Source organism: Phyllobates terribilis, unplaced genomic scaffold (genome assembly GCF_046119375.1).
Source record: "Phyllobates terribilis strain yellow unplaced genomic scaffold, ASM4611937v1 Scaffold_3__8_contigs__length_932513732, whole genome shotgun sequence".
Lineage (NCBI taxonomy): Eukaryota > Metazoa > Chordata > Amphibia > Anura > Dendrobatidae > Phyllobates > Phyllobates terribilis.
The window spans coordinates 660,364,094-660,386,966 of record NW_027362763.1 but is presented as its reverse complement, the minus strand read 5'-3'; the positions used below and the strand labels follow the sequence as shown (position 1 = coordinate 660,386,966).

Below are 22,873 nucleotides of genomic sequence, written 5' to 3'. Positions count from 1 at the left end.
CTGCAGCAGCTGAGGTGTATTATGAGGTTGTGCAGCAGCTAAGGTGAATTATGAGGTTCTGCAGCAGCTGAGGTGTGTTATGAGGTTTTGCAGCAGCTGAGGTGTATTATGAGGTTCTGCAGCAGCTGAGGTGTATTATTATGAGGTTCTGCAGCAGCTGAGGTGTATTATGAGGTTTTGCAGCAGCTGAGGTGTATTATTATGAGGTTCTGCAGCAGCTGAGGTATATTATTATGAGGTTTTGCAGCAGCTGAGGTGTATTATGAAGATGTTCTGCAGCAGCTGAGGTGTATTATGAGGTTCTGCAGCAGTTGAGGTGTATTATGAGGTTTTGCAGCAGCTGAGATGTATTATGAGGTTCTGCAGCAGCTGAGGTGTATTATGAGGTTCTGCAGCAGCTGAGGTGTATTATGAGGTTCTGCATCAGCTGAGGTGTATTATTATGAGGTTCTGTAGCAGCTGAGGTGTATTATGTGGTTCTGCAGCAGCTGAGGTGTATTATGAGGTTTTGCAGCAGATGAGGTGTATTATTATGAGGTTCTGCAGCAGCTGAGGTGTATTATGAGGTTCTGCATCAGCTGAGGTGTATTATTGAGGTTTTGCAGCAGCTGAGGTGTATTATTATGAGGTTCTGTAGCAGCTGAGGTGTATTATGTGGTTCTGCAGCAGCTGAGGTGTATTATGAGGTTGTGTAGCAGCTGAGGTGTGTTATGAGGTTTTGCAGCAGCTGTGGTGTATTATGAAGTTCCGCAGCAGCTGAGGTGTATTATGAGGTTCTGCAGCAGCTGAGGTGTATTATGAGGTTGTGCAGCAGCTGAGGTGTATTATGAGGTTGTGCAGCAGCTGAGGTGTATTATGAGGTTGTGCAGCAGCTGAGGTGTATTATGAGGTTCTGCAGCAGCTGAGGTGTATTATGAGGTTTTGCAGCAGCTGAGGTGTATTATGAGGTTCTGCAGCAGCTGAGGTGTATTATGAGGTTCTGGAGCAGCTGAGGTGTATTTTGAGGTTGTGCAGCAGCTGAGGTGTATTTTGAGGTTCTGCAGCAGCTGAGGTGTGTTATGAGGTTCTGCAGCAGCTGAGGTGTATTATGTGGTTTTGCAGCAGCTGAGGTGTATTTTGAGGTTGTGCAGCAGCTGAGGTGTATTAAGAGGTTCTGCAGCAGCTGAGGTGTATTATGATGTTCTGCAGCATTGGAGGTGTATTATGAAGTTCCACAGCAGCTGATGTGTATTAAGAGGTTCCGCAGCAGCTGAAGTCTACTCTCTGATTTTGCCCTGTATAATGAGGCTTCCTCTGCAGATAATTGCTGCCTATATAACACTGCTCATCTCTGTATACCTGTCCGGCTGTGACATCATTGTGCAGCATTTATACAATGTTATTTGCGGAGATTTCTGGAATTATTGTGTCTCTTACAAGGAGGGTGTTTGCGCCTCCTGGTGGTGATATTTTGTTACTTCGGATGCTCTATTTTGTGCTTTAATTTGTCTATAATTTTCTATTACATTTAGTACAATACTTTATCTCTTTGGTGACTTTACTGATATTTCTTCCCATTTCTATAATCTTCTAATTGGACAGGACATGGTCGGTGTTCTCCCAGCATCGACCCCGCGCCGTCCCTGCTCCGCACCTCCACTGGTTGTTCAAACCTTGTGCACATTTATATTGGGATCAGTACCGACATCCTACAGTCTGGCCCCCGATTCATCATTGTGTTATTTGTTTTCTCGGCAGCACCTCAACCTGTATTAAAGGACCAGTGCTGCCGAGAGGAATGGCTGCCTATGTAGTAGTGATCATTTACTGCGCTCTGCCCACCACGCTCTGCCCATCATGCTCTGCCCACCATGCTCTGCCCACCACGCTCTGCCCACCATGCTCTGCCCACCACGCTCTGCCCACCATGCTCTGCCCACCACGCTCTGCCCATCATGCTCTGCCCACCACGCTCTGCCCACCACGCTCTGCCCATCATGCTCTGCCCACCACGCTCTGCCCACCATGCTCTGCCCACCACGCTCTGCCCACCATGCTCTGCCCACCATGCTCTGCCCACCACGCTCTGCCCACCACGCTCTGCCCACCATGCTCTGCCCACCATGCTCTGACCACCACGCTCTGACCACCACGCTCTGCCCATCATGCTCTGCCCACCACGCTCTGCCCACCACGCTCTGCCCACCACGCTCTGCCCATCATGCTCTGCCCACCACGCTCTGCCCACCACGCTCTGCCCATCATGCTCTGCCCACCACGCTCTGCCCACCACGCTCTGCCCACCATGCTCTGCCCACCACGCTCTGCCCACCACGCTCTGCCCACCACGCTCTGCCCACCACGCTCTGCCCACCATGCTCTGCCCACCACGCTCTGCCCACCACGCTCTGCCCATCATGCTCTGCCCACCACGCTCTGCCCACCATGCAGACTGGGAGGTTTGTTTGCAGACAGATCTTGTTCCGGATTGTCTGCATTGGATGCAATTGTAGCAAACATTCAGCTGTGAGAAGTTTTACATCATTTTTTTTCAGCCACTGAATGAGCAAAAACTGGAATCAGAAATCTGTAAAATGGCAAAAAAAAAATTGAAACAAATTACAATAAAATATTCCCGAACTTCTCCTCCTCCTGCGGCGACGACAACATCGCTCCCATAATGATATTTACTGCTCATCATTTATCCTTCATTGTCTCTTACCGAAAACACAACAGTAATATCCACAGATGAGAGGAGACTGATAAAACAACCATAAAAGCTCCAATAAACTAGAACGACCCTGTAAAGAAACTGCAGCCTGATGAGCAAATGAAAACCCTGCTCCTTGTTCACACATTGCATCTCCTGACCACGGAGCCCTTAACCCCTCGCTGCCATGAGAACTTTCCAACAGCACACATCTCATCTGTCCACATCTCATAAAAACATTTGGCATCGGCAAATAAAAGGTCATCATCATCTAATGAAATATACATATCATAAACCTGAGGTAACCAGGGAAATCAGCGCTGGAAAATAATAAAAGGGCAATGCGAGGAAATAGATATAATCGAATTACAGCTATTTATATAAGGAAATGTCATTGGGGTAAAAACGTGTACTACATAATACTGCTCGATATACAAGAATATAACTACTATACTACTGCTCCTAAGTACAAGAATATAACTACTATAATACTGCTCCTATGTACAAGAATATAACTACTACAATACTGCTCCCTATGTACAGGAATATAACTACTATAATACTGCCCCCTATGTACAAGAATATAACTACTATAATACTGTCCCCCTATGTACAAGAATATAACTACTATAATACTGCTCCTATGTACAAGAATATAACTACTATAATACTGCCCCCTATGTACAAGAATATAACTACTATAATACTGCCCCCTATGTACAAGAATATAACTACTATAATACTGCTCCTATGTACAAGGATATAACTACTATAATACTGCTCTCTATGTACAAGAATATAACTACTATAATACTGCTCCTATGTACAAGAATATAACTGCTATAATACTGCTCCTATGTACAAGAATATAACTACTATAATACTGCTCCCTATGTACAAGAATATAACTACTATAATACTGCCCCTATGTACAAGAATATAACTACTATAATACTGCTTCTATGTACAAGAATATAACTACTATAATACTGCCCCTATGTACAAGAATATAACTACTATAATACTGCCCCTATGTACAAGAATATAACTGCTATAATACTGCTCCTATGTACAAGAATAAAACTACTATAATACTACTCCCTATGTACAAGAATATAACTGCTATAATACTGCCCCTATGTGCAAGAATATAACTACTATAATACTGCCCCTATGTACAAGAATATAACTACTATAATACTGCTTCTATGTACAAGAATATAACTACTATAATACTGCCCCTATGTACAAGAATATAACTACTATAATACTGCCCCCCTATGTACAAGAATATAATGTCACGCTGTCTCTGTATACTGGAGGTAGGGGGCCTAAGCTGACCCTAAGCTGGGGCCCTGACTAATCCCTCAACCTGGAGGTACTGTTAAAGGTACAGAGGTCCAGGCCGCCAGCGTAACCCCTACCTCCTGAGGATCCCTGCACCTAAGTAATCTAGTCCTGAGAAGGACCCCGATCACAACAAAAGAGGACAAGTAATAATATGCCCACACACAGTACTTAGACGAACGAGACAGTACAAGGGAAAAACCAAAACCACCTTGCATACAAAAACTACACAACTACAACAGAGGGAACACCAACGGGAAAGGAGATAAATGATAAAGCGAGGAAGGGAAAAACTCTCCGAATACACTTATCTCTGAAACTCCAAATACCACGATCCGCTCTGTAAGTCTGTATGAAATGCTTTCACCGACACTTCCCAAACAGACCAGCAGGCATTTGAAGGAGACTCACTACAGCAGCATTGATTGCAGCTGGGCGAGGCTGGACCTCGTCTAGCACAGAGAGAGAGAGAATTAACTCCCTCACTGCCGAAAACACAAAGCACCAAAAAGTCAGCTGCGAGAAGTCAGGCTGTGTAATCGTGACGATCTTCGTGGCGACACACCCGTGACAGTACCCCCCCTTCTACGAGGGGCCTCCGGACCCTCAGGGCCAGGTTTATCCGGGTGAGTCGTGTGGAAGGCCCGAACTAATCGGTCTGCATTAATATCCGACGCAGGAACCCACATCCTCTCCTCAGGACCATACCCTTTCCAATGAACCAGGTACTGAAGGGACCGGCGATTAAAACGTGAATCGATGACCCTTGATACCTGGAACTCCAAGTTACCATTGACCACCACTGGAGGGGGAGGTAAAGGTGACGGTACCACCGGCGCCACATACCTCTTAAGCAACGATCTGTGGAACACGTTGTGAATTTTAAACGTAGGGGGGAGGTCAAGACGGAATGCCACCGGATTAATAACAGAACTGATTCTGTACGGCCCGATGAACCTGGGACCCAGTTTCCAGGAGGGAACCTTAAGTTTTATATTCCTGGTAGACAACCATACCCGATCGTTCACACTTAGGTCCGGACCAGACACTCTCCTCCTATCAGCCATACGTTTGTATCGGTTCCCCATAGTATTCAGATTCTTCAGCACCCCTCTCCATACTGAAGCGAGTGATGAGGAAAATCGTTCCTCCTCAGGAACCCCCGAAGAGCCCCCCCTACTGAAAGTACAAAACTGGGGGTGAAAACCATATGCCCCAAAAAACGGGGACTTACCAGTAGAGATGAGCGGTGTTCGACTAGAACTGTTCGCCAATCTCAAATTCGAGCTGTTTTGGGCGGTGTTCGAGTTGTTTGACGAACCCGAACGATTTGCAAAAAATTCGGCTGTTCGAGGTTATGTTCGATAACTGTTCGTGCACCAAAAGCGTGTCCTGCATGTCTGGCGCTATTTAGAGCACCAATCATGCAGGGATTGTCTGCCACTCACTGTAATGCCACAGCCATGGTGGTTGTGGCATTACAGTGATTGCCCAAATCGATGGGAACAGTGCCAACAGTGAAACATGAAAAGCCGGCAATTCAGCAGCGGCATACACCGGTACCCGACAATTTAGAACCGAAAGAATAGAGCTTCACACATAGATTAGATAGATAGAAACATGTCAGTCACATATATATGAAGTACAGTGACAGTGTTGCTTACTGTACTTGTCATTTAGCGTAAAGGATTTATCAAAAAAAATAGTGTTTTCATGCACCGTCTCTTTAAAAAAGCCGGCCGGCAATTCAGCATCTGTACCCGACAATTTATAACAGACAGAATAGAGCTTCACACATAGATTAGATAGATAGAAACATGTCAGTCACATATATATGAAGTACTGTGACAGTGCTGGTTACTGTACTTGTCATTTAGTATTAAAATAAAGGATTTATTATTAAAAAAATTGGCGTGGGGTTCCCCTTAATTTTAGGCTCTAGCGGAGGTTAAGCAGACGGCTGGGGCAGATGTTTGAAGCCTGGGAAGGGGGTAATACCCACGGAGCTTCCCAGGCTACTAATATCAGCCCCCAGCTGAATACATAGCCTTTACTAGCTAGTAAAATGGGGGACCCCCCAAAAAAAATGACGTGGGGTCCCCCCTAATTTAATAGCTAGCAAAGGCTAGGCAGACAGCTGGGGGCTGATATTAATAGCCCAGGAAGGGAGCCATGAATATTGGCCCCCTCCCAGGCTAGAAACACCAGCCGTCAGCCGCCCCAGAAATGGCGCATTCATAGGATGCGCCAATTCTGGCACTTAGCCTCGCTCTTCCCACTGCCCTGGTGCGGTGGCAGTGGGGTAATAGGGTTGGGGTTGATGTCAGCTTATAATGCCAGCTGACATCAAGCCCAGGTTAGTAATGGAGAGGCGTCTATAAGACACCCCCATTACTAACCCCATAGTCAAAGTTAAAAAAAACACAAACACCCAGAATAAAGTCCTTTAATTGAAATAAAGACACAATCCTTTATTGTTCTAAATTAAACCATACTTACCGTCACGCCCATTCCAGCTGAAGCCAACGATCTCCTGCAATAAAAGAAAAATAACAAAGCAACCTCATCCTTACCTTTCCATGGTTCCCACGACAGCTTCAGCTCTGCTACATCGAGATGACAGGCTGGACCGCAGCAGAACGCTGCCATCCAGCCTCTCATCCCGCAGACACTGAGAAGCGCAGGCTTGCTTGCGCTGCTCAGCGTCTCTCTGTGACGACATCCAGATGAGCCGAGTTCATGTCCAATGAACTCGGCTCACCTCATGCACGTCACTGACAGCGTGGGAAAATTCTCACGCTGAAGCGCTGAGTGCAGGAGAATTTTCCCACGCTGTCAGTGACGTGCATAAGGTGAGCTCATGTCCAATGAACTCAGCTCACCTCCTGCACGTCACTGACAGCGTGGGAGAATTCTCCTGCACTCAGCGCTTCAGTGTGAGAATTCTCCCAAGCTGAAGCGCTGAGTGCAGGAGAATTTTCCCACGCTGTCAGTGACGTGCATGAGGTGAGCTGAGTTCATTGGACATGACCTCGGCTCATCTGGATGCCGTCACAGCCAGACACTGAGGAGTGGAAGCATGCCTGCACTTCTCAGTGTCTGCGGGATGACAGGCTGGATGGCAGCGTTCTGCTGCGGTCCAGCCTGTCATCTCGATGTAGCAGAGCTGAAGCTGTCGTGGGAACCTTGGAAAGGTAAGGATGAGGTTGCTTTATTATTTTTCTTTTATTGCAGGAGATCGTTGGCTTCAGCTGGAATGGGCGTGATGGTAAGTATAGTTTAATTTAGAACAATAAAGGATTGTGTCTTTATTTCAATTAAAGGACTTTATTCTGGGTGTTTGTGTTTTTTTTAACTTTGACTATGGGGTTAGTAATGGGGGTGTCTTATAGACGCCTCTCCATTACTAACCTGGGCTTGATGTCAGCTGGCATTATAAGCTGACATCAACCCCAGCCCTATTACCCCCTGCCACCGCACCAGGGCAGCGTGGAAGAGCGAGGCTAAGTGCCAGAATTGGCGCATCCTATGGATGCGCCATTTCTGGGGCGGCTGACGGCTGGTGTTTCTAGCCTGGGAGGGGGCCAATATTCATGGCACCCTTCCTGAGCTATTAATATCAGCCCCCAGCTGTCTGCCTAGCCTTTGCTAGCTATTAAATTAGGGGGGACCCCACGTCATTTTTTTTGGGGGGTCCCCCATTTTAATAGCTAGTAAAGGCTATGTATTCAGCTGGGGGCTGATATTAGTAGCCTGGGAAGCTCCGTGGGTATTACCCCCTTCCCAGGCTTCAAACATCTGCCCCAGCCGTCTGCTTAACCTCCGCTAGAGCCTAAAATTAAGGGGAACCCCACACCAATTTTTTTAATAATAAATCCTTTATTTTAATACTAAATGACAAGTACAGTAACCAACACTATCACTGTACTTCATATATATGTGACTGACATGTTTCTATCTATCTAATCTATGTGTGATGCTCTATCTTTCTGTTCTAAATTGTCGGGTACCGCTGCTGAATTGCCGGCCGGCTTTTTTAAAGAGACAGTGCATGAAAACACTATTATTTTTTTAAATAAATCCTTTACACTAAATGACAAGTACAGTAAGCAACACTGTCACTGTACTTCATATATATGTGACTGACATGTTTCTATCTATCTAATCTATGTGTGAAGCTCTATTCTTTCTGTTCTAAATTGTCGGGTACAGATGCTGAATTGCCGGCCGGCTTTTTTAAAGAGACGGTGCATGAAAACACTAATATTTTTTTTAATAAATCCTTTACACTAAATGACAAGTGCAGTAACCAACACTGTCACTGTGCTTCTTATATGTGTGACTGACATGTTTCTATCTATCTAATCTATGTGTGAAGCTCTATTCCTTCTTGTCTAAATTGTCGGGTACCGGTGTATGCCGCTGCTGAATTTGCCGGCCGGCTTTTTTAAAGAGAGTGTCTTCTGAGCAGTTTGTCAGCTTTTGGACACCTTTGCAGGTGTTTTCTATGTGTTTCTATGTGTTTTTGTTTGCCTGCCATTGGTTTTAACGGTGTTCGACGGTGTTCTAAGGTGTTCGACGAACAGTTCGACGAACAGTTCCTCGAACATCCCGGTGTTCGACGAACCGAACCGAACCCGAACACTACGGGGGTGGCTCAACACTACTTACCAGTGGACTCGCTCCGCCTATTATTAAGAGCAAACTCTGCCAGAGGTAAGAAAGAAGCCCAGTCCTCCTGGTTCTCTGACACAAAACACCGGAGATATGTCTCCAAGCTCTGGTTCATATGTTCCGTCTGACCATTGGTCTGAGGGTGAAAAGCTGATGAGAATGACAAATGCATCCCCCGCCGTGCACAAAACGCCTTCCAGAACTTGGACACAAACTGAGACCCCCGATCAGACACCACATCGGAGGGTACCCCGTGAAGCCTCACAATCTCCCCAATGAACACCTGCGCAAGAGTTTTAGCATTAGGGAGAGCCGGAAGAGCGATAAAATGTGCCATCTTGCTGAACCTGTCCACTACAACGAGTATGACCGTTTTACCCGAAGACGGAGGGAGGTCCGTAATAAAGTCCATAGACAGATGAGTCCAAGGACGCTCCGGGAGCTTCAAAGGTAAGAGGGCCCCAGACGGACGGGTATGTGAGGTCTTAGAGCGCGCACAAACCCCACAGGACGCGACAAAAGTTACCACCTCCTTATGTAAGTTAGGCCACCAAAACCGACGCGAGAGGAGATCCACAGTTGCTTTACTCCCCGGGTGTCCTGCCAAAACTGAGTTATGGTGTGCCTCGATCACCTTTTGTCGCAACTGATCTGGAACAAACAGTCTCCCCGGAGGTCCAACAGGGGCGTCCCCCTGAGCCTCCAATACCTCCTCCTCCAGCTCAGAGCATACTGCCGAAACCACCACCCCCTCCTGAAGGATAGGAATCGGGTCGTCCGTATTCCCGGCCCCAGGGAAACTACGAGATAAGGCATCCGCCTTTACATTTTTTGACCCAGGACGATATGTAACGACAAAATTTAACCTGGTAAAAAACAATGACCACCTAGCTTGTCTGGGATTCAGACGTTTCGCGGACTCCAGATATAGCAGGTTCTTGTGATCGGTGATGACGGTGACCGGATGGACTGCCCCCTCCAAAAAATGGCGCCACTCCTCAAAAGCTAACTTAATGGCCAAGAGTTCCCTATTGCCGACATCGTAATTCCTCTCAGCGGACGACAATTTTTTAGAGAAAAAGGCGCACGGATGCCACTTACCAGGGGACGAACCTTGTGACAATACTGCTCCCACCCCTACCTCAGAAGCGTCTACCTCTACAATGAATGGCTGTGACGCATCAGGTTGAATGAGTATGGGTGCCGAGGCAAAACATTTTTTCAAGCAGGAGAATGCTTGACAAGCCTTGTCAGACCACCTAGAAAAATCCGTCCCCTTTTTAGTCATGTCTGTGAGAGGCTTAACCATGGACGAGAAATTACGAATGAACTTCCGGTAATAATTAGCAAACCCCAGGAAACGTTGTAGTGCCTTAAGATTCTCTGGCCGATCCCACTCAAGAACTGCCCGCACTTTCCCAGGGTCCATACGAAAACCGGACGCTGAAACCAGGAAGCCTAAAAACTGGAGTTCCTGTACGGCGAACACACACTTTTCCCATTTGGCATACAGTTTATTATCCCGCAAGATCTGTAACACCTGCCTAACGTGCTCCTGATGAGACACCAGATCCGGCGAGTAAATTAAGATATCATCCAGATATATGACAACAAACTGTCCCACCAGGCGGCGAAAAATGTCATTAACAAAGTGTTGGAACACCGCCGGGGCATTAGTCAGACCGAATGGCATGACAAGGTTCTCATAATGCCCCTCCGGAGTGTTAAACGCCGTCTTCCACTCATCCCCCTCCTTCATCCTAATCAGATTGTACGCCCCCCTGAGATCCAACTTAGAGAACCATTTGGCGCCCACGATCTGATTAAAGAGATCGGGAATAAGTGGGAGTGGATACGGATCTCGGACCGTAATCCGATTAAGTTCACGGAAATCCAGGCAAGGGCGTAGGCCTCCATCTTTCTTCTTAACAAAGAAGAACCCCGCAGCCACCGGTGAAGATGAAGGTCTAATATGCCCCTTAGCCAGACTTTCTGAAATATAATCCTTCATGGCCTGCCTCTCAGGACCAGAAAGGTTATACAACCTAGCTTTAGGTAACTTGGCCTCACGGAGCAGTTTTACAGAACAGTCATACTCGCGATGAGGAGGTAGTTCCTGACACCCTTTCTCCGAGAATACATCCTCAAAGTCCGCCAGAAATGGAGGTAAGACCCAAGGAGTAACCGCACCGATGACCGTGTTCATGCAGTTTTTATTACAGAATTTACTCCATTGGCTTATCTCTCTGGTTTGCCAATTAATAACCGGGTTATGCTTAGTTAACCAAGGAAGGCCCAACACTATAGGAGTGGGAAGACCCTCCAACACGTAGCAAGACAACAGTTCTTTATGTATCGCCCCCACTTGAAGTTTTACGTCATGCACAGCTTGCAAAAAACTTCCCTGACCGAGAGGCCTGGCATCGATCGAGAATATGGGGATGGGTTTAGCCAACTCACTCAATCGCATACCTTGAACCCGGGCAAACCGAGCATCAACCAGATTAGCCCCGGCCCCACTATCCAGAAGAACAGATATCCTCTCAGTTCTCGTACCCACCACCACCTCCGCCGGTACGAGAAACTGAGACGAACCTAGGGACGAAATACCTACTCCCAGATTGCCGTCCACCACACAACCTGGGATCAACAGTTTTCCGACGACTCTTCACTCTGCAAGGGACGGGATGGACACCCCCCAATAAAATGTCCCTTTCTCCCGCAGAAGAAACACCTTCCTGTCTTATGGCGCACCACCGGTCCCCTCCCCCGAAATGATGTCCCTCCTAATTGCATAGGCTCCTCTGGACTGACCAGGGGGACCACCATATGAGGGGACCTTGTAGGAGGTGGAGTCATCACAGGGGGTCGAGTTATCCCGCACCTCTCCCGAAGCCGTCTGTCAACGCGAATAGCCAGGGCCATAGCGGCTTCCAGTGACGCGGGAGAGTCATACTGTGCCAACACATCCTGTAATTTGTCGGATAAACCTTGACAAAACTGGCTCCTAAGAGCCGGGTCATTCCACTGGGTGTCCGTGGCCCACCTACGGAACTCCGAACAGAATTCCTCCGCCGGACGATCTCCCTGCTGGATCCTACGTAACTTAGACTCAGCAAGGGAGATCCGATCTGGGTCATCATATACGAGTCCCAGAGCAGCGAAAAACCTATCCACTGACTGGAGAGCCGGGGAGCCCGGGGGAAGAGAGAACGCCCAAAATTGTGGGTCCCCTTGTAGGAGCGAGATGACAATTCCCACCCTTTGTTCTTCACTCCCCGATGACCAAGGCCGCAGCCGAAAGTACAATTTGCATGCCTCCCGGAAAACAAAAAACTTGTCCCGCCCCCCAGTGAACCTGTCAGGTAGAGCTACTTTAGGTTCTGGTCCGGCTTGCTCCTGAGGATGCAAAACCTTGGACCTAACGTCCGCCAGCTCCATGGACAAACTCTGCAACTGCCGAGCTAGACCGGCTACTGGATCCATGGTAGCTGGAGAAAAACTAAGTGGGTCGGTGAAAATGTCACGCTGTCTCTGTATACTGGAGGTAGGGGGCCTAAGCTGACCCTAAGCTGGGGCCCTGGCTAATCCCTCAACCTGGAGGTACTGTTAAAGGTACAGAGGTCCAGGCCGCCAGCGTAACCCCTACCTCCTGAGGATCCCTGCACCTAAGTAATCTAGTCCTGAGAAGGACCCCGATCACAACAAAAGAGGACAAGTAATAATATGCCCACACACAGTACTTAGACGAACGAGACAGTACAAGGGAAAAACCAAAACCACCTTGCATACAAAAACTACACAACTACAACAGAGGGAACACCAACGGGAAAGGAGATAAATGATAAAGCGAGGAAGGGAAAAACTCTCCGAATACACTTATCTCTGAAACTCCAAATACCACGATCCGCTCTGTAAGTCTGTATGAAATGCTTTCACCGACACTTCCCAAACAGACCAGCAGGCATTTGAAGGAGACTCACTACAGCAGCATTGATTGCAGCTGGGCGAGGCTGGACCTCGTCTAGCACAGAGAGAGAATTAACTCCCTCACTGCCGAAAACACAAAGCACCAAAAAGTCAGCTGCGAGAAGTCAGGCTGTGTAATCGTGACGATCTTCGTGGCGACACACCCGTGACATATAACTACTATAATACTGCTCCCTATGTACAAGAATATAACTGCTATAATACTGCTCCTATGTACAAGAATATAACTACTATAATACTGCCCCCTATGTACAAGAATATAACTGCTATAATACTGCTCCTATGTACAAGAATAAAACTACTATAATACTACTCCCTATGTACAAGAATATAACTGCTATAATGCTGCCCCTATGTGCAAGAATATAACTACTATAATACTGCCCCTATGTACAAGAATATAACTACTATAATACTGCTTCTATGTACAAGAATATAACTACTATAATACTGCCCCTATGTACAAGAATATAACTACTATAATACTGCTCCTATGTACAAGAATATAACTACTATAATACAGCTCCTATGTACAAGAATATAACTACTATAATACTGCCCCTATGTACAAGAACATAACTACTATAATACTGCTCCTATATACAAGAATATAACTACTATAATACTGCCCCCTATGTGCAAGAATATAACTACTATAATATTGCCCCCTATGTACAAGAATATACCTACTATAATACTGCTCCTATGTACAAGAATATAACTACTATAATACTGCCTCCTATGTACAAGAATATAACTACTATAATACTGCCCCCTATGTACAAGAATATAACTACTATAATACTGCCACCTATGTACAAGAATATAACTACTATAATACTGCTCCTATGTATAAGAATATAACTACTATAATACTGCCCCTATGTAGAAGAATATAACTACTATAATACTGCCCCTATGTACAAGATATATAACTACTATAATACTGCTCCCTATGTACAAGAATATAACTACTATAATACTGCCCCCTATGTACAAGAATATAACTACTATAATACTGCCCCCTATGTACAAGAATATAACTACTATAATACTGCCCCCTATGTACAAGAATATAACTACTATAATACTGCTCATATGTACAAGAATATAACTACTATAATACTGCCCCCTATGTACAAGAATATAACTACTATAATACTGCCCCTATGTACAAGAATATAACTACTATAATACTGCTCCTATGTACAAGAATATAACTACTATAATACTGCTCCCTATGTACAAGAATATAACTACTATAATACTGCCCCTATGTACAAGAATATAACTACTATAATACTGCTCCCTATGTACAAGAATATTACTACTATAATACTACCCCCTATGTACAAGAATATAACTACTATAATACTGCCCCTATATACAAGATATATAACTACTATAATACTGCCCCTATGTACAAGAATATAACTACTATAATACTGCCCCTATGTACAAGAATATAACTACTATAATACTGCCCACTATGTACAAGAATATAACTACTATAATACTGCTCCTATATACAAGAATGTAACTACTATAATACTGCTCCTATGTGCAAGAATATAACTACTATAATACTGGTCCTATGTACAAGAATATAACTACTGTAATACTGCCCCCTATGTACAAGAATATAACTACTGTAATACTGCCCCCTATGTACAAGAATATAACTACTATAATACTGCCCCCTATGTACAAGAATATAACTACTATAATACTGCCCCCTATGTACAAGAATATAACTACTATAATACTGCTCCTATGTACAAGAATATAACTACTATAATACTGCCCCCTATGTACAAGAATATAACTACTATAATACTGTCCCCTATGTACAAGAATATAACTACCATAATACTGCTCCTATGTACGAGAATATAACTACTATAATACTGCCTCTATGTACAAGAATGTAACCACTATAATACTGCTCCTATGTACAAGAATATAGCTACTATAATACTGCTCCCTATGTACAAGAATATAACTACTATAATACTGCCCCTATGTACAAGAATATAACTACTATAATACTGCTCCTATGTACAAGAATATAACTACTATAATACTGCCCCTATGTACAAGAATATAACTACTATAATACTGCTCCTATGTACAAGAATACAACTACTATAATACAGCTCCTATGTACAAGAATATAACTACTATAATACTGCCCCTATGTACAAGAACATAACTACTATAATACTGCCCCCTATGTACAAGAATATAACTACTATAATAGTGCCCCCTATGTACAAGAATATAACTACTATAATACTGCCCCCTATGTACAAGAATATAACTACTATAATACTGCTTCTATGTACAAGAATATAACTACTATAATACTGCCCCCTATGTACAAGAATATAACTACTATAATAGTGCCCCCTATGTACAAGAATATAACTACTATAATACTGCCCCCTATGTACAAGAATATAACTACTATAATACTGCTCCTATGTACAAGAATATAACTACTATAATATTGCCCCCTATGTACAAGAATATAACTACTATAATACTGCACCCTATGTACAAGAATATAACTACTATAATACTGCCCCCTATGTACAAGAATATAACTACTGTAATACTGCCCCCTATGTACAAGAATATAGCTACTATAATACTGCTCCCTATGTACAAGAATATAGCTACTATAATACTGCTCCCTATGTACAAGAATATAGCTACTATAATACTGCTCCCTATGTACAAGAATATAACTACTATAATACTGCTCCCCATGTACAAGAATATAACTACTATAATACTGCCCCTATGTACAAGAATATAACTACTATAATACTGCCCCCTGTGTACAAGAATATAGCTACTATAATACTGCTCCCTATGTACAAGAATATAGCTACTATAATACTGCTCCCTATGTACAAGAATATAACTACTATAATACTGCTCCCTATGTACAAGAATATAACTACTATAATACTGCCCCCTATATACAAGACTATAACTACTATAATACTGCTCCCTATGTACAAGAATATAACTACTATAATACTGCTGCTATGTACAAGAATATAACTACTATAATACTGCCCCCTATGTACAAGAATATAACTACTATAATACTGCCCCTATGTACAAGAGTATAACTACTATAATACTGCCCCTATGTACAAGAATATAACTACTATAATACTGCTCTTATGTAAAAGAATATAACTAATATAATACTGCTCCTATGTACAAGAATATAACTAACGTACTATATATCTCAGTTTATTATACAGGCTTATAAGCAGGGGTCGACTCTTCTCGGTAACGGCAGTAGCTTGGAGACTTGGAGCTTTCTTGGATCCGTCTTCTTTTCTGTGACTGTTATAACAACAATCGGTGAGAATTATGAGGTTTTTATGAATCTTATTTTGAGTATTTATTGTTGGATCCTCCTTCTCCCAGTAGAAGAAGATCCTGTTTGTGACGTGTCCTGTATTTGGGAGCACGTACACAAGTAGAGGTCACTGTATAGCCATAAATGAGACATCAGGTGGCGGTTTTATCCTAATATTTGAGTTTTTAATTTGATTACTAAATGGTTTAAACAGCAACTCAGAAATGTTTCTGTTGAATCTGTTCCGCGGTCTGCTGACGTGTGCTCTTCTCAGGGGCCCGATTGGTGGCGGACTTGTGCAGGGGGTGAGATCAGGGCGGTGTCCTTACATCTCACCCTGAGATACCTGCTGTAGACTATGGTGGGGGCGTGTTCTCCTGTGAGTGGCTGCCTGCTTACTATTGGTCAGCCTCATACAGGTAGAAGAAGTACACGCCCCCCCAGTGAAAACTGTCTGATAACGCCCACTCCGTCTTAGCAAAAATTAACTCATTTGGACCATATATTTTGACTGCTAATATCTCCACTACGGAGAAGCAAAATTAAAAAGAAAAAAAAATAAGTTATATTCCCCTCTGCAGCCAGTGTTACATCCTGCGTCCAGTTCAACATGAAACATTTTGTGAAAGATCTCTCAATTATTTGTTTCCATAAAGTAAAGTGAAAATAAGAAAAAGCGTAATAAAGAGAAATACCTCTTTCCCCACCTCTTAGTTAGTTCTTCTTTCCTGCACTCATCATTTACTTTCAGATTGCTCAAATCTGTTTACAGATCTGTCTGCAGCAAGTGAACAAATTATACCCTCTCTCTATAGAAGTCTATGGAGAGGGGAGTGAGAAGGAGTTGAAGGGACAAAGAGGCTGCGCGCACACAGACAAGCTGCTGAGGCTCCTGAAATTACAGCTGTGCCTTAATGGCTCCTCGTGTTATATATTTTCTCTTTGCCCCGACACTGCTGCATGATATCAAACAGTTTGAGCACTGTGCACTTCAATACGTTCTTTCTACATGTGAGTGCAGTGTGCACTTCAATTCGATCTTTCTACATGTGAGTGCACTGTGCACTTCAATACGATCTTTCTACATGTGAGTGCACTGTGCACTTCAATACGATCTTTCTACATGTGAGTGCACTGTGCACTTCAATACGGTCTTTCTACATGTGAGTGCACTGTGCACTTCAATACGATCTTTCTACATGTGAGTGCACTGTGCATTTCAATACGATCTTTCTACATGTGAGTGCACTGTGCACTTCAATACAATCTTTCTACATGTGAGTGCACTGTGCACTTCAATACGATCTTTCTACATGTGAGTGCACTGTGCATTTCAATACGATCTTTCTACATGTGAGTGCACTGTGCACTTCAATACAATCTTTCTACATGTGAGTGCACTGTGCACTTCAATACGATCTTTCTACATGTGAGTGCACTGTGCACTTCAATACGATCTTTCTACATGTGAGTGCACTGTGCATTTCAATACGATCTTTCTACATGTGAGTGCACTGTGCACTTCAATACAATCTTTCTACATGTGAGTGCACTGTGCACTTCAATACGATCTTTCTACATGTGAGTGCACTGTGCATTTCAATACGATCTTTCTACATGTGAGTGCACTGTGCACTTCAATACAATCTTTCTACATGTGAGTGCACTGTGCACTTCAATACGATCTTTCTACATGTGAGTGCACTGTGCATTTCAATACGTTCTTTCTACATGTGAGTGCACTGTGCACTTCAAAACGATCTTTCTACATGTGAGTGCAGTGTGCACTTCAATACGGTCTTTTTAGATGTGAGTGCACTGTGCACTTCAATACGATCTTTCTACATGTGAGTGCACTGTGCACTTCAATACGATCTTTCTACATGTGAGTGCACTGTGCACTTCAATACGGTCTTTCTACATGTGAGTGCACTGTGCACTTCAATACGATCTTTCTACATGTGAGTGCACTGTGCACTTCAATACGGTCTTTCTACATATGAGTGCACTGTGCATTTCAATACGATCTTTCTACATGTGAGTGCACTGTGCACTTCAATACGGTCTTTCTACATGTGAGTGCACTGTGCACTTCAATACGGTCTTTCTACATGTGAGTGCACTGTGCACTTCAATACGGTCTTTCTACATGTGAGTGCACTGTGTACTTCAATACGATCTTTCTACATGTGAGTGCACTGTGCACTTCAATACGATCTTTCTACATGTGAGTGCACTGTGCACTTCAATACGGTCTTTCTACATGTGAGTGCACTGTGCACTTCAATACGATCTTTCTACATGTGAGTGCACTGTGCACTTCAATACGGTCTTTCTACATGTGAGTGCACTGTGTACTTCAATACGGTCTTTCTACATGTGAGTGCACTGTGCACTTCAATACGGTCTTTCTACATGTAAGTGCACTGTGTACTTCAATACGTCCTTTCTACATGTGAGTGCGCTGCGCATTTCAATACGGTCTTTCTACATGTGATTGCACTGTGCACTTCAATGCGATCTTTCTACATGTGAGTGCACTGTGCACTTCAATACGATCTTTCTACATGTGAGTGCACTGTGTACTTCAATACGTCCTTTCTACATGTGAGTGCACTGTGCACTTCAATACGATCTTTCTACATGTGAGTGCACTGTGCACTTCAATACAATCTTTCTACATGTGAGTGCACTGTGCACTTCAGTACGTCCTTTCTACATGTGAGTGCACTGCGCATTTCAATACGGTCTTTCTACATGTGAGTGCACTGTGCACTTCAATACGATCTTTCTACATGTGAGTGCACTGTGCACTTCAATACGTCCTTTCTACATGTGAGTGCACTGTGCACTTCAATACGATCTTTCTACATGTGAGTGCACTGTGCACTTCAATACGATCTTTCTACATGTGAGTGCACTGTGCACTTCAATACGATCTTTCTACATGTGAGTGCACTGTGCACTTCAATACGATCTTTCTACATGTGAGTGCACTGTGCACTTCAATACGATCTTTCTACATGTGAGTGCACTGTGCACTTCAATACGATCTTTCTACATGTGAGTGCACTGTGCACTTCAATACGATCTTTCTACATGTGAGTGCACTGTGCATTTCAATACGATCTTTCTACATGTGAGTGCACTGTGCACTTCAATACGATCTTTCTACATGTGAGTGCACTGTGCACTTCAATACGATCTTTCTACATGTGAGTGCACTGTGCACTTCAATACGATCTTTCTACATGTGAGTGCACTGTGCACTTCAATACGGTCTTTCTACATGTGAGTGCACTGTGCACTTCAATACGATCTTTCTACATGTGAGTGCACTGTGCACTTCAATACGATCTTTCTACATGTGAGTGCACTGTGCACTTCAATACGATCTTTCTACATGTGAGTGCACTGTGCATTTCAATACGATCTTTCTACATGTGAGTGCACTGTGCATTTCAATACGATCTTTCTACATGTGAGTGCACTGTGCACTTCAATACGGTCTTTCTACATGTGAGTGCACTGTGCACTTCAATACGATCTTTCTACATGTGAGTGCACTGTGCACTTCAATACGATCTTTCTACATGTGAGTGCACTGTGCACTTCAATACTGTCTTTCTACATGTGAGTGCACTGTGCACTTCAATACGGTCTTTCTACATGTGAGTGCACTGTGCATTTCAATAGGGTCTTTCTACATGTGAGTGCACTGTGCACTTCAATACGATCTTTCTACATGTGAGTGCACTGTGCACTTCAATACAATATTTCTACATATGAGTGCACTGTGCATTCAATACGGTCTTTCTACATGTGAGTGCACTGTGCACTTCAATACGATCTTTCTACATGTGAGTGCACTGTGCACTTCAATACAATATTTCTACATATGAGTGCACTGTGCACTTCAATACGATCTTTCTACATGTGAGTGCACTGTGCATTTCAATACGATCTTTCTACATGTGAGTGCACTGTGCACTTCAATACGATCTTTCTACATGTGAGTGCACTGTGCATTTCAATAGGGTCTTTCTACATGTGAGTGCACTGTGCACTTCAATACGATCTTTCTACATGTGAGTGCACTGTGCATTTCAATAGGGTCTTTCTACATGTGAGTGCACTGTGCACTTCAATACGATCTTTCTACATATGAGTGCACTGTGCACTTCAATACGGTCTTTCTACATGTGAGTGCACTGTGCATTTCAATAGGGTCTTTCTACATGTGAGTGCACTGTGCACTTCAATACGATCTTTCTACATATGAGTGCACTGTGCATTTCAATACAATCTTTCTACATGTGAGTGCACTGTGCACTTCAATACGATCTTTCTACATGTGAGTGCACTGTGCATTTCAATACGATCTTTCTACATGTGAGTGCACTGTGCACTTCAATACGATCTTTCTACATGTGAGTGCACTGTGCACTTCAATACGATCTTTCTACATGTGAGTGCACTGTGCTCTTCAATACGTTCTTTCTACATGTGAGTGCACTGTGCACTTCAATACGATCTTTCTACATGTGAGTGCACTGTGCACTTCAATACGATCTTTCTACATGTGAGTGCACTGTGCACTTCAATACGATCTTTCTACATGTGAGTGCACTGTGCACTTCAATACGATCTTTCTACATGTGAGTGCACTGTGCACTTCAATATGGTCTTTCTACATGTGAGTGCACTGTGCACTTCAATATGATCTTTCTACATGTGAGTGCACTGTGCACTTCAATACGATCTTTCTACATGTGAGTGCACTGTGCACTTCAATACGATCTTTCTACATGTGAGTGCACTGTGCACTTCAATACGATCTTTCTACATGTGAGTGCACTGTGCACTTCAATATGGTCTTTCTACATGTGAGTGCACTGTGCACTTCAATATGATCTTTCTACATGTGAGTGCACTGTGCATTTCAATACGATCTTTCTACATGTGAGTGCACTGTGCACTTCAATACGATCTTTCTACATGTGAGTGCACTGTGCACTTCAATACGATCTTTCTACATGTGAGTGCACTGTGCACTTCAATACGATCTTTCTACATGTGAGTGCACTGTGCACTTCAATATGGTCTTTCTACATGTGAGTGCACTGTGCACTTCAATATGATCTTTCTACATGTGAGTGCACTGTGCATTTCAATATGGTCTTTCTACATGTGAGTGCACTGTGCACTTCAATACGATCTTTCTACATGTGAGTGCACTGTGCTCTTCAATACGTTCTTTCTACATGTGAGTGCACTGTGCACTTCAATACGATCTTTCTACATGTGAGTGCACTGTGCACTTCAATACGATCTTTCTACATGTGAGTGCACTGTGCACTTCAATACGATCTTTCTACATGTGAGTGCACTGTGCACTTCAATACGATCTTTCTACATGTGAGTGCACTGTGCACTTCAATATGGTCTTTCTACATGTGAGTGCACTGTGCATTTCAATATGGTCTTTCTACATGTGAGTGCACTGTGCACTTCAATACGATCTTTCTACATGTGATTGCACTGTGCACTTCCATACGGTCTTTCTACATGAGAGTGCACTGTGCATTTCAATACAGTCTTAATACATGTGAGTGCACTGTGCACTTCAATACGATCTTTCTACATGTGAGTGCACTGTGCATTTCAATAGGGTCTTTCTACATGTGAGTGCACTGTGCATTTCAATAGGGTCTTTCTACATGTGAGTGCACTGTGCACTTCAATACGATCTTTCTACATGTGAGTGCACTGTGCACTTCAATACGATCTTTCTACATGTGAGTGCACTGTGCACTTCAATACGATCTTTCTACATGTGAGTGCACTGTGCATTTCAATACGATCTTTCTACATGTGAGTGCACTGTGCACTTCAATACGATCTTTCTACATGTGAGTGCACTGTGCACTTCAATACGATCTTTCTACATGTGAGTGCACTGTGCATTTCAATACGATCTTTCTACATGTGAGTGCACTGTGTACTTCAATACGGTCTTTCTACATGTGAGTGCACTGTGCACTTCAATACTTTCTTTCTACATGTGAGTGCACTGTGTACTTCAATACTGTCTTTCTACATGTGAGTGCACTGTGCACTTCAATACGATCTTTCTACATGTGAGTGCACTGTGCACTTCAATACGATCTTTCTACATGTGAGTGCACTGTGCACTTCAATACGATCTTTCTACATGTGAGTGCACTGTGCAGTTCAATACTGTCTTTTTACATGTGAGTGCACTGTGCACTTCAATACGATCTTTCTACATGTGAGTGCACTGTGCACTTCAATACGATCTTTCTACATGTGAGTGCACTGTGCACTTCAATACTGTCTTTCTACATGTGAGTGCACTGTGCACTTCAATACTTTCTTTCTACATGTGAGTGCACTGTGCACTTCAATACTTTCTTTCTACATGTGAGTGCACTGTGCACTTCAATACTGTCTTTCTACATGTGAGTGCGCTGTGCACTTCAATACGGTCTTTCTACATATGAGTACACTGTGTACTTCAATACGATCTTTCTACACGTGAGTGCACTGTGCACTTCAATACGATCTTTCTACACGTGAGTGCACTGTGCACTTCAATACGATCTTTCTACATGTGAGTGCACTGTGTACTTCAATACGATCTTTCTACACGTGAGTGCACTGTGCATTTCAATACGGTCTTTCTACATATGAGTGCACTGTGCACTTCAATACGATCTTTCTACATGTGAGTGCACTGTGCACTTCAATACTGTCTTTCTACATGTGAG

The 22,873-nt window shown here is 43.6% G+C and overlaps 1 protein-coding gene across 2 annotated transcripts in view; it reads left to right on the top strand.

Moving 5' to 3' along the window:
• KCNK17 (potassium two pore domain channel subfamily K member 17) overlaps positions 1-22,873 on the top strand; it is a 141,717-nt gene that overhangs the window by 79,289 nt on the left and 39,555 nt on the right. For both annotated transcript variants that reach the window (XM_073671715.1, XM_073671716.1), the window contains one exon: positions 15,970-16,084. In XM_073671715.1, the coding sequence (XP_073527816.1) occupies positions 15,970-16,084 (115 nt within the window). The remainder of the gene's footprint in view (positions 1-15,969; positions 16,085-22,873) is intronic.